The sequence below is a fragment of the Rhinopithecus bieti genome, unplaced genomic scaffold (assembly GCF_001698545.2).
Source record: "Rhinopithecus bieti isolate Rb0 unplaced genomic scaffold, ASM169854v2 scaffold_30687, whole genome shotgun sequence".
Taxonomy (NCBI): Eukaryota; Metazoa; Chordata; class Mammalia; order Primates; family Cercopithecidae; genus Rhinopithecus; species Rhinopithecus bieti.
Window position 1 is genome coordinate 1,317,161 of NW_016813366.1, and position 16,763 is coordinate 1,333,923.

General features: G+C 41.5%; 1 protein-coding gene across 1 annotated transcript in view; it reads left to right on the forward strand.

The window, feature by feature from the left end:
* Nucleotides 1–16,763, forward strand: part of MSH2 (mutS homolog 2) — a 75,455-nt gene that overhangs the window by 33,292 nt on the left and 25,400 nt on the right. Inside the window, exon 8 of the mRNA XM_017848022.1 lies at nucleotides 14,730–14,839. Coding sequence (XP_017703511.1) covers nucleotides 14,730–14,839 — 110 coding nt within the window. The remainder of the gene's footprint in view (nucleotides 1–14,729; nucleotides 14,840–16,763) is intronic.

Consider the following 16,763-nt stretch of genomic DNA (forward strand, 5'->3'; position numbering starts at 1 on the left):
TTTTTTTTTTTTTTTTTTTTGGTTTTGATTAACTCTAAGCTTAATGTTATTCCTGATAAATAAATAAATAAAGTGAATTCAGAGAGACTGTAGAGGGCAGCAGCCATCTAGAAAGTAGATTCACAATGAGTGATTTCGGCTTTTTTAAATCTTTCTCCGCTAAGAGATAGCTAATTTCCGAAAAGGTATACTTGGCCTCCCATATTCCTTATGTCTCTCAAACCTGAAAAAACTGTGACAAAACTTAAAATAACAATATTCTACTGTTAGGGCAAATTTCTGATAGTGCTTAAAACAATTTACCCAGGTATCTATTTTGTTTTGAGACAGGGTTTCACTCTGTCACCCAGACTGGAGTGCTGGAGCCTTGACCTCCTGGGCTCAGCTCAAGTGATCCTCTCACCTCGGTCTCCCAAGTAGCTGGGACTACAGGCATTCACCATCATGCTCAACTAATTTTTAAAAATTTTTTGTAGAGATGGGGCTTTCATCACGTTGCCAGGCTCGTCTTGAACTCCTGGGCTTAAGCAATCTGCCTACCTCGGCCTCCCAAAGTGCAAGGTTATAGGCGTGAGCCACTGCTTCCCATCCTCAGATTTTTTTTTTGATGAATTTTATTATAACAGCTACAATACTGAGATGCATAACCCTTCCCTTTCCTGATACCCAGTTACCATCTGTTTCTGTTTAATACACTCCTTAAGTACCTCACATTTGCTGTTCCCCCACCCCCGCATGGTCTGTGCATCTTCTTCATGAAACTGGTAGTAATCTTTGTTAGCTCATCTGATCATGTCATCAATTCAGAATACGTTGCCTCTTCAGTTTAAAACACATTAATTGCTTTCCATAATCTTCAGGACAAGGCCCCATTTCTTCACGTGGCTTGGCCATCGCTTCCCTCTCCCTGTTCAGCTTCCCCCACACTCCTTCACCTACACCCTCTGTCTCAGTGTAGTGCTGCTAGTCTCCAGACATGCCATGCCTTTTTATGCTTTTATGCATGTTTTCCTGTCTTTAATGTCCTTGTCCATGTGATGAAACCCTACTCATTTTTCCAAGATTGAACTCAAATGTCACCTTTTCTGTGAGCTTCTCTGTTCTTCTCATGCAGAGTAGAAGTGCTTATCTCCATTGCCCTTGACCCTAAATAACATAGTACATTAGTATAATAATCACATTTTTTACCTGATTGTGTGGTTTCCTTCTAAACGGAGAATAAGAATATAAAAGTGATTTATTTGGCATTTCTGGAAAGGGAGATGATAAAAGGAATCTGTGTTACTTATTTAGCCTTTTTAAAAAACCCTTAGCCTATGGAGGCTACTATTTAAGGTTTGGTTGGATTTTGTATGTTGGAAATATGTTCTTTAAATCTTATCTTCATCAGTTTATAAAAGCAATATAAGTCCTTTGTAGATCATTATCATGCTGTCCAGATATAGTCATTATTGTTTTGATATAGGTTGTTTCAGTCTTTAAACCAAATTATACACAGTTCCGCTGTAACACTTGTTTTGAAAACAGATTTGTTCCAGTGTGGGTGGTATATTAGGGAACGATTTGAGCATAATGTAAATTTTGAGTTTGCTTATGCACAAATCCCTAGGAAACACTAGGTGAATGCAGAAAAATGCATCCAGCTGAACTGAGCAGTGTAGAAATATACAAAAGATACACATACAGATGCTCTTGAAATATCTACCTCATTTTCCTGTATGTGTTATGAACCATACCCATTCACATCTGGTGTTACAACTTTGCCACCCATTTCGGACAGTACTCCTTTGACCATTTTGCAGTAACTCAGAAGCTGCAGCCCTTTAGAAGTCCACTCCACTGTGGCTCATGCCTGTAATCCCAGCATTTCCTCTGGGAGGCCGAGGCAGGTACATCACGAGGTCAGGAGATCGAGACCATCCTGGCTAACACGGTGAAACCCCGTCTCTTCTAAAAAACTAGAAAAAACTAGCTGGGCGTGGTGGCGGGCACTTGTGGTCTCAGCTACTCAGGAGGCCAAGGCAGGAGAATGTTGTGAACCCGGAAAGGAGAGCTTGCAGTGAGCCAAGATCGCATCACTGCACTCCAGCCTGGGCAACAGAGCAAGACTCCATCTCAAAAAATTAAAAAAAAAAAAAAAGGCCACTTCACAAGCAAGCTGCTTATCTTTTGCAAGGTGACTTATTTATTTTAATAGTTATGTATTTCTTAACCATTTCACGTGTATAAAACTGCTACTACTTTTATGAGGTTCCTGTCTTTATTTTTTAACGTGTCACTGATGAAGGTTCTGAGAGTTGTGGCTTGAACTCCAGTTTTCTCATAAGTGCTGTTTTTTGTTTTTTTTTTAAATGACCTCACTCTGTTCCCCAGGCTGGGGTGCAGTGGTGTGGTCTCGGCTCTCTGCAGCCTTGGCCTCCCAACTTAAGCTATCCTCCCACCTCAGCCTCCCAAGTAACTGGGACTGCAGGCATGAGCCATTACCCAGCTAATTTTTATACTTTTGTGGAGACAGTTTTTCCATGTTGCCAGGCTGCTTTGGAACTCCTGAGCTCAAGTAATCAGCCCGCCTTCGCCTCCCAAAGTGCTGGGATTACAGACGTGCCTCACCACACCCGGCCGGCTCTGGTTTTTACTGCATAGTGTTCTGATTTTTAGGAATACATACGTTGCATTATATAGCAGAACTGGCTGTATGCAAAAGTCTAATAGAAAATATTGATAGGGTAATAATGTATATAGTACTAATTGTCACTTGTCATAATTTAACTAATATTGTTTGACTTTTTACTTTTTTTTTTTTTGAGTTGAGGCCTTGCTATATTACTCAGGCTGGTCTTGAACTCCTGGGCTCAAGCAATCTTCTTGCCTCAACCTCCTGAGGATGTTTGACAGTTTTTGACTTTTTTTTTTTTTTTTTTTTGAGACGAATTCTTGCTTTGTCTCCCAGGCTGCAGTGCAGTGGCATGATCTTGGCTCACTGCAACCTCCACCTCCCGGGTTCAAGCAATTCTCCTGCTTCAGCCTCCTGAGTAGCTAGGATTACAGGCGTGCGCCACCACGGCTAATTTTTGCATTTTTAGTAGAGATGGGGTTTCCCCATATTGGTCAGGCTGGTCTTGAACTCCTGACCTCGTGATCCACCCGTGTCGGCCTCCCAAAGTGCTGTGGGTACAGGCGTGAGCCACCACGCCCGGCCAGCTTTTTGACAATTTAAATATTAACAGTTACCTATTATAATTGATATTTAGCTAGCATCTATTGTTATTTTAACATTTCAGGAAACTATTATGGAGAAACTTTAAAGGTCTGTGTATGTACTTCTCTGGTGTTTTGATTTTTTTTTTTCTTTTTCTGTGAGTAATTTTCTAAAACTGCTTTCTAGGCCAGGCTATTTATTTTTTGTTTTTTATTTTTTTGGAGACGGAGTCTCGCTCTGTTGCCCAGGCTGGAGTGTAGTGGTGCTATCCCGCCTCCTGGGTTCAAGCAATTATCCTGCCTCAGGATCCTGAGTAGCTGGGACTACAGGCGCATGCCACCACGCCTGGCTAGTTTTTTGTATTTTTAGTAGAGGTGGAGTTTCACTGTGTTGCCCAGGCTGTTCTCGAACTCCTGAGCTCAGGCAGTCCGCCTGCCTCGGCCTCCCGAAGTGCTAGGATTATGGTGTAAGCCACTGCTGGGATTACAGGTGTAAGCCACTGCTCCTGGCCTTATTATTTTATTTTTATAGATTCGGGGTATATGTGCAGGTTTGTGCCATGGATATATTGTGTAATGGTGAGCTTTGTACTTCTATTGTGCTCATGAACATTGTACCCAGTAGGTGGTAATTTTTCAATTCTCATCCCTCTCTCTGCCTCTGCCCTTTGGGAGTTCCCAGTATCTGTTAATTCTCTCTGTATGTCCATGTGTACCCATTGTTTAGCTTCTATATTTTTTTATTTTATTTTATTTTTGAGACAAGAGTTTTGCTCTGTCACCCAGGCTAAAGTACAGTGGTGCAGTCTCGGCTCACCACAACCTTGGTCTCTGGGTTCAGATGATTCTCGTGCCTCAGCCTCCCGAATAGCTGGAATTACAGGTCCGTGCCTCAATGCCCAGCTAATTTTTGTATTTTCAGTACAGACGGAGTTTCACCATGTTGGCCAGGCTGGTCTCAAAGTCCTGGCCTGAAGGGATCCACCTGCCTTGGCCTCCCAAAGTGCTGGGATTATGGTGTGAGCCACAGCTCCTGACTCCATGTTTTTTCTTTTTCTCTTTTTTTTTGAGACAGAGTCTCGCTCTGTCGCCCAGCTGGAGTGCAGTGGCCGGATCTCAGCTCACTGCAAGCTCCGCCTCCCGGGTTTACGCCATTCTCCTGCCTCAGCCTCCCGAGTAGCTGGGACTACAGGCGCCCGCCACCACGCCTGGCTAGTTTTTTGTATTTTTTAGTAGAGACGGGGTTTCACCAGGTTAGCCAGGATGGTCTCGATCTCCTGACCTCGTGATCCGCCTGTCTCGGCCTCCCAAAGTGCTGGGATTACAGGCTTGAGCCACCGCGCCCGGCCCATGTTTTTTCTTTTAATTATAAAGGTAATAATGTAAAAAGAAGTCAACTCCCAGTTTAACTCCAGCAGAGTAACCAGTGTTAATTTTTTTTTTTTTGAGATGGAGTCTTGCTCTGTTTCCTAGGCTGGAGTGCAGTGATGCCATCTTGGCTCACTGCAACCTTCTCCTCCTGAGTTCAAGCCATTCTCTTGCCTCAGCCTCCTGAGTAGCTGGGATTACAGGTGCCCACCACCACGCCTGGCTAATTTTTGTATTTTTAGTAGAGATGGGGTTTTACCATGTTGGCTAGGCTGGTGTTGAACTCCTGACCTTGTGATCCACCTGCCTCGGCCTCCCAAATTGCTAGGATTACAGGCGTGAGCCACTGAGCCTGGCCAATCCATTCCTTTTTATGGCTGAGTAGTATCACAGTTTCTTTATCCACTTGTTGATTCATGGGCATTTGGGTTGGTTCCAAGTTTTTGCAATTGTGAATTTTGCTGCTATAAACATGCGTGTGCAAGTGTCTTTTTTTGTATAATGGTATCTTTTCCCCTGGGTAGATACCCAGTAGTGGGATTGCTGGATCAACTGGTAGTTCTACTTTTAGTTCTTTAAGGAGTCTCCACACTGTTTTCCTTAGTGGTTGTGCTGGTTTACATTCCCACCAGCAGTGTAGAAGTGTTCCCTGTTCACTGCATCCACGCCAACATCTATTATTTTTTTATTTTTTGATTATGACCATTCTTGCAGGAGTGAGGTGGTATTGCATTGTGGTTTTGATTTGCATTTCCCTGATCGTTAGTGATGTTGAGCATTTTTTTATGTTGGCCATTTGTATATCTTTTCTTGAGAATTGTCTATTCATGTCCTTAGCCTACTTTTTGATGGGATTGTTTGGTGTTTTGTTTGAGCTCGTTGTAGATTCTGGATATTAGTCCTTTGTCAGATGTATAGGTTGTGAAGATTTTCTCCCACTCTGTGGGTTGTCTGTTTTCTTCTGCTGACTGTTCCTTTTTTCTTTGAGACAGAGTCTCGCTCTGTCGGCCAGACTGGAGTGCAGTGGCATGATCTTGGCTCACTGCAACCTCTGCCTCCTTGGCTCAAGCAGTTCTCCTGCCTCAGGCTCCCAAGTAGCTGGGATTACAGGTGTGTGCCACCATGCCTGGCTAATTTTTGTATTTTTTCACCGTGTTGGCCAGGCTGGTCTCGAACTGCTGACCTCAGGTAATCCACCCGCCTTGGCCCCCCAAAGTGTTGGGATTACAGGTGTGAGCCACCATGCCCAGCTGCAAAAGCTCTTTAGTTTAATTAAGTTCCAGCTAGTTTTTGTTTTTATTGCATTTGCTTTTGGGTTCTTCGTCATGAAGTCCTTGCCTAAGGCAGTGTCTAGAAGGATTTTTCCAATTGTTATCTTCTAGAATCTTTATAGTTTCAGGTTCTTAGATTTAAGTACTTGACCCATCTTGAGTTGATTTTTGTGTAAGGTGAGAGATGAGGATCCAGTTTCTTTCTCCTACATGTGGCTTGCCAATGATCCCAACACCATTTGTTGGATAGGGTGTTCTTTCCTCACTTTATGTTTTTGCTTTGTCAAATATCAGTTGACTGTAAGTATTTGGGTTTATTTCTGGAGTCTATTCTGTTCCACTGGTCTATGTGCCTATTTTTATACCAGTACCATGCTGTGTTTGGCGGCCTTATAGTTTGAAATCAGATAATTTGATGCCTTCAGATTTGTTCTTTTTTCTTAGTCTTGCTTTGGTATGCGGACTGTTTTTTTGTTCCGTATGAGTTTTAGAATTGGTTTTTCTAATTCTTTGGTGGTATTTTAATGGGAATGGTGTTGAATTTGTAGATTGCTTTTGGCAGTGTGGTTATTTTCACAGTATTAATTCTACCCATCCATGAGCATGGGATGTGTTTCCATTTGTTTGTGTCATCTGTAATTTCTTTCAGCAGTGTTTTGTAGTTTTCCTTGTAGAGGTCTTTCAACTCCTTGGTTAGGTATTTCCTAAGTATCTTATTTTTTTTGCAACTATTGTAACTATTGCAAATATTGTAAAAGGGGTTGAGTTCTTGATTTGATTCTCAGCTTGGTCACTGTTGGTGTATAGAAGAGCTACTGATTTGTGTACATTAATTTTGTATGCAGAAACTTTGCTGAATTCTTTTATCAGTTCTAGGAGCTTTCTGGAGGAGTTTTTAGGGTTTTCTAGGTAAACAATCATATCACCAGCATACAGTGACAGTTTGACTTCCTCTTTACTGATTTGGATGTCCTTTATTTCTTTTTCTTGTCTGATTGCTCTGGCTAGGACTTCCAGTACTATGTTGAAGAGGAGTGGTGAGAGCGGGCATCCTTATCTTATTCCACTTCTTAGAGGGAATGCTTTCAACTTTTCCCTATTCAATATTATTGTTGGCTGTGGGTTTGTCAAGATGGCTTTTATTACATTGAGGTGTGTTCCTTGTATGCTGATTTTGCTGAGAGTTTTAATGCTAAAGAGATGCTGGATTTTGTCCAATGCTTTTTCTGAACCTGTTGAGATGATCATGTGATTTTTGTTTTAATTCTGTTTATGTGATGTATCACATTTACTGACTTGGGTATGTTAAACCATTCCTATGTCCCTGGTATAAAACCCACTTGATCATGATGCATTATCTTTTTGATATGTTGTTGGATTCGATTAGCTAGTATTTTGTTAAAGATTTTGGCATCTATGTTCATCAGGAATATTGGTCTGTAGTTTTTTGATCATGTCCTTTCTTGGTTTTGGTATTAGGGTGATACTGGCTTCATAGAATGATTTCAGGAGGGTTCCCTCTTTCTCTATCTTGTGGAATAGTGTCAATAGTGTTGGTGCCAATTCTTTGAATGTCTGGTAGAATTCTGCTGTGAATCTGTCTGGTCCTGGACTTTTTTTTGTTGGTAATTTTTAAATTACCATTTTTATCTTGCTGCTTGTTGTTGCTCTGCTCAGGCTAATTCTTCCTGATTAAAGCCAGGAGGGTTGTATATTTCCAGGAATTTATCCACCTCCTCTAGGTTTTCTAGTTTATGTGTGTAAAGGTGTTCATAGTAACCTTGAATGATCTTTTGTATTTCTGTGGTTTCAGTTGTAATAGCTCCTGTTTTGTTTCCGATTTGAGCTTATTTGGACTTTCTCTCTTATTTTCTTGGTTAATCTTGCTAATGGTCTTTTTATTTATCTTTTCAAATAACCAGCTTTTTGTTTCATTTATCTTTTGAATTTTTTTTGTTTGTTTCAGTTTCATTTAGTTCTGGTCTGATCTTGGTTATTTCCTTTCTTCGGCTGGGTTTGGGTTTGGTTTGTTCTTGTTTCTCTAGTTCCTTGAGGTGTGACCTTTCTTTCATTTATGAAGCTTAGTTTCCCTGGATACAAAATTCTTGGTTGATAATTGTTTTGTTTGAGGAGGCTGAAGATAGGACCCTAATTCCTCTGGTTTGTAGGGTTTCTGCTGAGAAATCTGCTGTTGATCTGATAGGTTTTTCTTTATAGGTTACCTGTTGCTTTTGCCTCACAGCTCCTAAGATTCTTTCCTTCATCTTGACTTTGGATAACCTGATGACAATGTACCTAGGTGATGATCTTTTTGTAATGAATTTCCCAGGTGTTCTTTGAGCTTCTTGTATTTGGATGTCTAGGTCTCTAGCAAGGCTTGGGAGGTTTTCCTCGATTATTCCCCCAGATATGTTTTCCATACTTCTAGATTTCCCTTCTTCCTCCAGAAAGCCAGTTATTCTTAGGTTTGGTCATTTAACATAATCCCAGACTTCTTGGATTTTAGGTGTGTGTCACCACACTTGGCTAATTTTTTTTGTATTTTTAGTAGAGATAGGGTTTTGCCATGTTGGCCAGGCTGGTCTCAAACTCGTGATCTCAAGTGATCCACCTGCCTAGGCTTCCCAAAGTGCTGGGATTATAGGCATGAGTCATGGTGTCTGGCCGGAAGTGTATCAGTGTATCTCTGTCTCTTTCTGTCTCTGTCTGTCTCTTTCTTTCTGTCTCTCTCTCTTTTTCTCTCTTTCCCTCTCTTTCCTTTTCTCCACAGGTAAGTTCTACAGGAGTGTATCTTAGTGAACCACTTACTCTTTTTTTTTTTTTTTTTTTGAAATGGGGCCCCCCTTGTCCCCCCGGCTGGGGCGAAGGGCACAATCTTGGTTCACTGCAAGCTCTGCCTCCCGGATTCACGCCATTCTCCTACCTTAGCCTCCTGAGTAGCTGGGACTACAGGTGCCTGCCAGCACGCCCGGCTAATTTTTTGTATTTTTAGTAGAGACAGTGTTTCACTGTGTTAGCCAGGATGGTCTTGATCTCCTGACCTCGTGATCCNAATCCCAGACTTCTTGGATTTTAGGTGTGTGTCACCACACTTGGCTAATTTTTTTTGTATTTTTAGTAGAGATAGGGTTTTGCCATGTTGGCCAGGCTGGTCTCAAACTCGTGATCTCACGTGATCCACCTGCCTAGGCTTCCCAAAGTGCTGGGATTATAGGCATGAGCCATGGTGTCTGGTCGGAAGTGTATCAGTGTATCTCTGTCTCTTTCTGTCTCTGTCTGTCTCTTTCTTTCTGTCTCTCTCTCTTTTCTCTCTTTCCCTCTCTTTCCTTTTCTCCACAGGTAAGTTCTACAGGAGTGTATCTTAGTGAACCACTTATCTTTTTTTTTTTTTTTTTTTTCTTGAAATGGAGTCTCGCTCTGTCACCCAGGCTGGAGTGCAATGGCACAATCTTGGTTCACTGCAAGCTCTGCCTCCCGGATTCACGCCATTCTCCTACCTTAGCCTCCTGAGTAGCTGGGACTACAGGTGCCTGCCAGCACGCCCGGCTAATTTTTTGTATTTTAGTAGAGACAGTGTTTCACTGTGTTAGCCAGGATGGTCTTGATCTCCTGACCTCGTGATCCACCCGCCTCGGCCTCCCAAACTGCTGGGATTACAGGTGTAAGCCACTGCACCCAGCCCACTTACTCTTTTTTTTTTTTTTACTTCCCCTGAGAGGGGGTCTTGCCATGTTGTCCAGGCTGGTCTTGAACTCCTGGACTCAGGTGATCCTCCTGCCTCAGCTTCCCAAAGTGCTAGGATTACAGGCGTGAGTTACCATGCTTGGCCTAAACCACTTATTCTTTATTTTTTTGAGGCAGTATCTCACTGTGTTGCCCAGGCTGGAGTGCAATGGTGCAATCTCGCCTCACTGCAACCTCTGCCTCCCAGGTTCAAGTGATTTCTCCTGCCTCAGCCTCCTGAGTAGCTGGGATTACAGGTGCCCACCACCATGCCTGGCTACTTTTTGTATTTTTAGTAGAGACAGGGTTTTACTATGTTGGCCAGGCTTGTCTTGAACTGCTGACCTCAAGCAATTCGCCCCACCTTTGCCTCCCAAAGTGTTGGGATTGCAGGTGTGAGCCCTGACCTAAACCACTCATTCTTTTTTTTTTTTTTTTGAGACAGAGAGTCTTGCTCTGTCACCCAAGGTGGAGTGTAGTGGCATGGTCTCAGCTCACTGCAACTTCTGCCTCCTGGGTTCAAGTGATTCTCTTGACTCAGCCTCCCGAGTAGCTGCGATTACAGGCATGCACCACCATGCCTGGCTCAATTTTTGTATTTTTAGTAGAGATGGGATTTCACCATGTTGGTCAGCCTAGTCTCAAACTCCTCACCTCAAGCAATCCACCCGCCTCAGCCTCCCAAAGTGCCAGGATTATAGGCATGAGCCACCACGCCCAGCCTGAATCACTTATTCTTGATGGGCTTTCAATTTATCCTGATATTTTTTACATTTTTTTATTATAGTAAGTGATGATTTAATAGTGATTAGCTTATGTTTAGGGTTGTTATAGAAATGTTAATACTTATGCTTTTTTGAGATGGAGTCTCACTCTCTTGCCCAGGCTGGAGTGCAGTAGCACGATCTCGGCTCACTGCAGCCGCCACCCCCTGAGTTCAAGCAGTTCTCCTGCCTCAGCCTCCCGAGTAGCTGAGATTTCAGGCACATGCCACCATGCCTGGCTTATTTTTGTGTTTTTATTAGATATGTGAGTAGTTTCCCATTGGCCAGGCTGGCCTCAAACTCCTGAGCTCAGATAATCCACCTGCCTCAGCCTTCCAAAGTGTTGGGATTACAGGCGTGAGCCACCATGCCTCCCAATACTTACGCTTATTGACCTAAGCATTGCAGTAGTTCATGAGGTACACAGTTGTGTTCTTTTTTTTTTTTTTTTTTTTTTTGAGACGGAGTCTCGCTCTGTCGCCCGGGCTGGAGTGCAGTGACCGGATCTCAGCTCACTGCAAGCTCCGCCTCCCGGGTTCACGCCATTCTCCTGCCTCAGCTTCCCGAGTAGCTGGGACTACAGGCGCCCGCCACGTCGCCCGGCTAGTTTTTTGTATTTTTTAGTAGAGACGGGGTTTCACCATGTTAGCCAGGATGGTCTCGATCTCCTGACCTCATGATCCGCCTGTCTCGGCCTCCCAAAGTGCTGGGATTACAGGCCACCGTTGTGTTCTTGAAAATGAAATCTTCACGGAGTTTTAAGTGAATCTTGCTGACAAGTAATCTGGAGTTCCTAACAAAAGTTATTTAATTACTTGATTATTTGAGCATTTTACATTTTGATACACTTAAGAAGCTAACAAATCATTTCCCTGTGTGATCTTTGAGATTCTTACTAAATAAATTGGTTACCTTACCAGTTTCTTGTTCCCTTCCTTCATAAAGTCATTCATTCGACAAATATCAACTGGCTACTTTGTGCCAAACATTTTTTAGGAGTTCTGATAGATGAAGTCCCTGTTTTGTAGAGTTTCCATAATAGTGAAAGAGTGGAGGGAGACAGACAATAGGGAAATAAATGGACAAGAATTTAAAATAGCATTAAGTACAATAAAGAAAGCATAATGTATTGGTGTGATACAGTGACTTGGCAAGGAGCCAGGGAGACAACAGATCCTGTGGCCAAAGAAGGCCTCTTTAAGAAATTGCTATCTAAGGTTAGACTTGAACCATAAAACAGAGCCAGCTGTTAAGAATTGGAGGGGAGAGAGGAAGGAGTCCGGGCATGGTGGTTCATACCTGTAATCCCAGCACTTCCGGAGGCGGAGGTGGACAGATCACTTGAGCCCAGGAGTTTGATACCAACCTGGGCAACATGGCAAAATCTCATCTGTACAAAAAATACAAAAATTACTCAGGCGCGGTGAAATGCACCTGTAGTACAGCTACTCAGGAGGCTGAGCTTGGAGGATTGCCTGAGCCTGAGAGGTCAAGGCTGCAGTGAGCCATGATTGCGCCACTGCACTTCATCTAGGGTGCTAGAGTGAGACCTCATCTTAAAAAAAAAAAAAAAATTGAGGGAGGAGGGGAGGCTAGTGGGATCAGCCAGTGCAAGGACATAAGGCTGATGTGGTCTTACTTTGTTGCAGGAGCGAAGGAAACCTAAAGTGGTCAAGCATAGAGGTAGAGAATTATGACGAGGTTGGTAGGAGTTGAGACCAGAGGCCTGTCTGAGATTTTTAACTTTTTTTTGTGCTGTGGACCTTGGCTACTAATGAAGCCCATTAGTAGTGTTTTTAAATACATAAAATAAAACGCAGAGTTACAAAGGAAACCAATTGTATTGAAATATACTTATCAAAATATGAAACAAAGTCTTGATGTAAGGATGTCCTTTTTATTAATGCATTGAAAAATACCTGACAGAAAGCCTACTGCTTTACTTCTGAAGTAAGAGTGAGGTTAAATGATGCTTTAAAATATCTCAAAACTAATATGATATGAAAATATAGCTGGTGATTTAATTAGTAACAGGTACTGGTAATACTGCCATGGCTTATTGCCTACATTAATAATGAAAGCAAATGCTAAATTTCAGCTAGAGGCTAGAGGAAATAAAACTAGAATTTTCTTCTTTGTTTATGTACTGCTATGAATACCAGGAGTCCTTTGGTTAAGACCTCAGAATAGCTTGTATAGGGCTTTGTAGCCTATGATGACTGGTGGAGAACGTAGCTTTACAAAATCTAGTTGGAAATTGGCAACTGGGGTTTGGTACAAGTTACAAGGAAGGGAAGGAATTTAAGGTGCTAGTGAAAGCTTGGAGGATAAGGGAACAGGAGAACTCATAAGGAAGTTTATAAACTGAGAAGGGCTGCAGCAAAGTGGGCTCATGTGCTTGAGGAGCCAGAGGACATGTTGAGGGTGACATAGGTTCTGAAGTTCATACAGATATTTATGCAGTATGGATTCTTGGAAAACCTTCTTCAGTCATCTGCTAGAAAAATAACAGCTTATAGAAAAAACAGGGTTGAAGCAGACCTGAAAATACATGAATTTTTAAAAACCACTTCTAACAGAAGCATAACAAACTAATAAAAACTGTGGCCTTCCTGGCATTTGCACCCAAGCACCAGCATTAGCCAACTCTTTGAAGCCTTAGATCTGTGGCTGTTGTTTTCTCCTTTGAGATGTAGGTCCTTGAGGGCATTTGCTTCTAATAGAGGCTAGTTTAGTCAGAATTAAAATCTGAACCATGGTATGAAATTGAATTCGTTTTTTTTTTTTTTTTCTTTTCGAAAACACTGGCAAATGTTTTGTACCCTTGAGCTTTCCCACATAATATAGTGAGTGGAAAGTACAGTGGCTGTTAAGCCAACTACTCTGAGGTCTTCACTGCTAAGGCTTACTCTTAATTGTGTGAGAGCTTAACCTTGATCCTTTTAAAACATTAATGGGCTGGAAAAAAAATCATTCATAAACCAATGCCACCTCTGAATTTTGCTGCCACAATTCCCTTATTTACCAATAGTGCATGAGCTAATTTGGAATAAAGAACTATGCATTGTAGCACAGCAGACATTGTGTGGGCAAAGTGTTGTTTTTATTCTGTCTAAATAGTGCTTCACACGTATGTACATATTTTCTAAATATGTATAGATGCTGTTGTGATTAATAATAAAACATGAATTCTTAAAACAATTTTGCCGACTTCATAGTAGTTTTTCATCAGTTTCTCAATAGCTGCTAAAATTTCTGGAGAAGTTGGGGAACTGTTGCTTTGGAGTGAAATGCAGTGTATTAGATATCACTTGCAGAACTCTTCTAAGGGAATTTATTGGCGATTAAAAAAAAAATCCTTGCGTTATACCAGTAGTAATACAAAGTAACTGTTGTTGAGCTTCTGTTAAGTGTCAAGGACTGTACAAGTATGGTGTATAGTTATCTCATTTATTATTTCTGGGTAGCTATTATTGTTCCTTTGCACAAAAAGGGAAAATGAGGTTCAAAGTATCATGCTCCAGATAGGAGAGCCAATGGGTAGCAGAGCTGGGATCTCTAGTCCTGCCTACTTTTTTACAGTATATACTCCATTGCTTCACTTACTTCTTCATACATGATTCCCCAGCATGTACTCTTCTTTTTTTTTTGAGATAGAATCTCGTTCTGTTGCCCAGGCTGGAGAGCAGTAGTGTGATCTTGGGCTAACTGCAGCCTCCACCTCCTGCGTTCAAACAATTCTCCTGCTTCAACCTCCCGAGTAGCTGGGACTGTAAGCCTGTGTTACCACACCAGGCTAATTTTTGTATTTTTAGCAGAGATGAGGTTTCACCTTGTTGGTCAGGCTGGTCTCAAACTCCTGAGCTCAAGTGATCTGCCCGCCTCAGCCTCCGAAAGTGCTGGGATTATAGGCATGAGCCACCATGCCCGGCCTCCCTATCATGTACCCTTAAATACCATCAAGTACAGTTCCATTGTGTAAAAACTTGGCTTGATTTAATCTGTTAATTGGAACACTGTTATTAATGGAAATTAGGAATATGACGTAAACTAGAGGTTTTATTTTAATGACTTTGGGTTATTAAATCTTTAAGAAATGAAATTCATTTAGTCATAATTAATGTCATGTTTCTACATCTGTATTACTTGTTGGGTTTACAGACAAGGGAGGTAATGTATTATTAGTGGGAAGCTTTGAGTGCTACAACATTTCCCTTTCTATAAAATAACTTGAGTACTGAACAATTTGAATTAAAACACCTGAGTAAATAGTAACTTTGGAGACCTACTGTACTATTTGTACCTTTTGGATCAAATGATGCTTGTTTATCTCAGTCACATTTTTATGATTTGTATTTTGTAAAATGAGATCTTTTTATTTGTTTGTTTTACTACTTTCTTTTAGGAAAACACCAGAAATTATTGTTGGCAGTTTTTGTGACTCCTCTTACTGATCTTCGTTCTGATTTCTCCAAGTTTCAGGAAATGATAGAAACAACTTTAGATATGGATCAGGTATGCAATATACTTTTTAATTTAAGCAGTAGATATTTTTAAAAAACAAAGGCCACATTAAGAAAGTGTGTAGATTTTCTTTTAGTATCTAATTGTAGCACCTTTGTAGACAGTGGACATAAGATGAAGTGACAGATGGGAAAAGGATTTTTTTAAAAAATAGCAACTGTTTCAGTGGATGAAATACAGATTAGCAGAGGAAATGAATATTGGACATAACTGTCCTGGTTAAAGACAATCTCATAAATGAATAATTTCATAAATGCAACTGCATTTTATTTTCAAAGAGAAGGAAAATTATAGTCACTGGAAAAGGAAAGAGAAGTTAGAGGTAAACATAAGACACACAAGAAAACTTTCATTTTGTTTGTTTTCTTGTTTTTCTTTTGAGACTGGGTCTCCCTGTGTTACCCAGGCTTAAGTGCAGTGACACTGTCATAGTTCACTAACCCCTCAAACTTCTGGGTTCAAGTAATCCTCCTGCCTTAGCCTTAGTAGCTGTAAATACAGCTGTGTACCACCACGCCTGGCTACTTTTTAAAAAAGTTTTTTATAGACATGAGCTCTCACCGTGTTGCCCAAACTGGTCTCAGAACTCTGGCCTCAAGCTATCCTCCTGCCTCGGTCTTAGCCTCCCAAAATGCTGGGATTTCAGATATAAGCCACCTTGCTGGGCCACTTCTATTTCTTTTCCATGTAGAGAGTTCTTGCAGGAGGAGGTTAGAATATGTATGCATCTCCTAAATAGTTGTTGAATATGACTAAAAAGTTAACAAGGACTCTAAATACTATTTACTTCTAAAATTTCTTGTTAATTGAGAACATTTAGGGTTTAAGTGATCTATATCTCATGTCTTTAACAATTTTGAGCTATAACTATATGTAAAGTGAGAACAGTTTGTGAAATAGTTGAAAATATCCTTACATGAAAGTGAATTTTAAAGCACAGTTTATGACATGGTAATGCTTTGTTTTGAATCTGTTAAAAATTTGTTTATATGAACAAGTTTACCAGTTTACTATGGTGAGCCCATTGAATATAGTGGGTTTTTTTTTCCCCCCTGAGATGAAGTCTGACTCTTGTCCCCAGGCTGACATGCAATGGCGTGATCTTGACTCACTGCAACCTCTGCCTCCTGGGTTCAAGCGATTCTCCTGCCTCAGCCTCCCGAGTAGCTGGGATTATAGGCGCCTGCCACCAAACCCAGCTAATTTTTGTATTTTTAGTAGAGACAGAGTTTCACCATGTTGGCCAGGCTGGTCTTGATCTCCTGACCTCAGGTGATCCATCTGCCTCAGCCTCTCATGTGCTGGGATTACAGGTGTGAGCCACCATGCCCGGCCTGAATATAGTGTTTTTAATTTGCAAGACTTTAAAAATAGTATTTTGAAATTTTTCTAAGTTAAATTCCCTGTTAAAATGGTCATGCAGGAATATATGCTTGCATTATTCATATTAGGGTAACCGTTTGGTTTGCTAGTGGTTAGATTCTTTGCATTCCTTTTTTTTTTTTTTTTTTTTTTTTTTTTTTTTTTTTTTTGAGATGGAGTTTCACACTTTTTGCCCAGGCTGGAGTGCAAGGGCGCTATCTCAATGCACCTCAACCTCCTCCTCCTGGGTTCAAGCAGTTCTCCTGCCTCAGCCTCTCAAGTAGCTGGAATTACAGGAATGTGCCACCACACCCGGCTAATTTCGTATTTTTAGTAGAGATGGGGTTTCTCCATGTTGGTCAGGCTGGTCTCAAACTTCCAACCTCAGGTGATCAGCCCACCTCAGCCTCCCAAAGTGCTGGGATTGCATGTGTAAGCCACCGTGTCCCTGCCCCCACACCCTTTTTAAAAAATGAGGCTGGGCGCAGTGGCTCACGCCTGTAATCCCAGCACTTTGGGAGGCCGAGATGGGCGGATCACGAGGTCAGGAGAT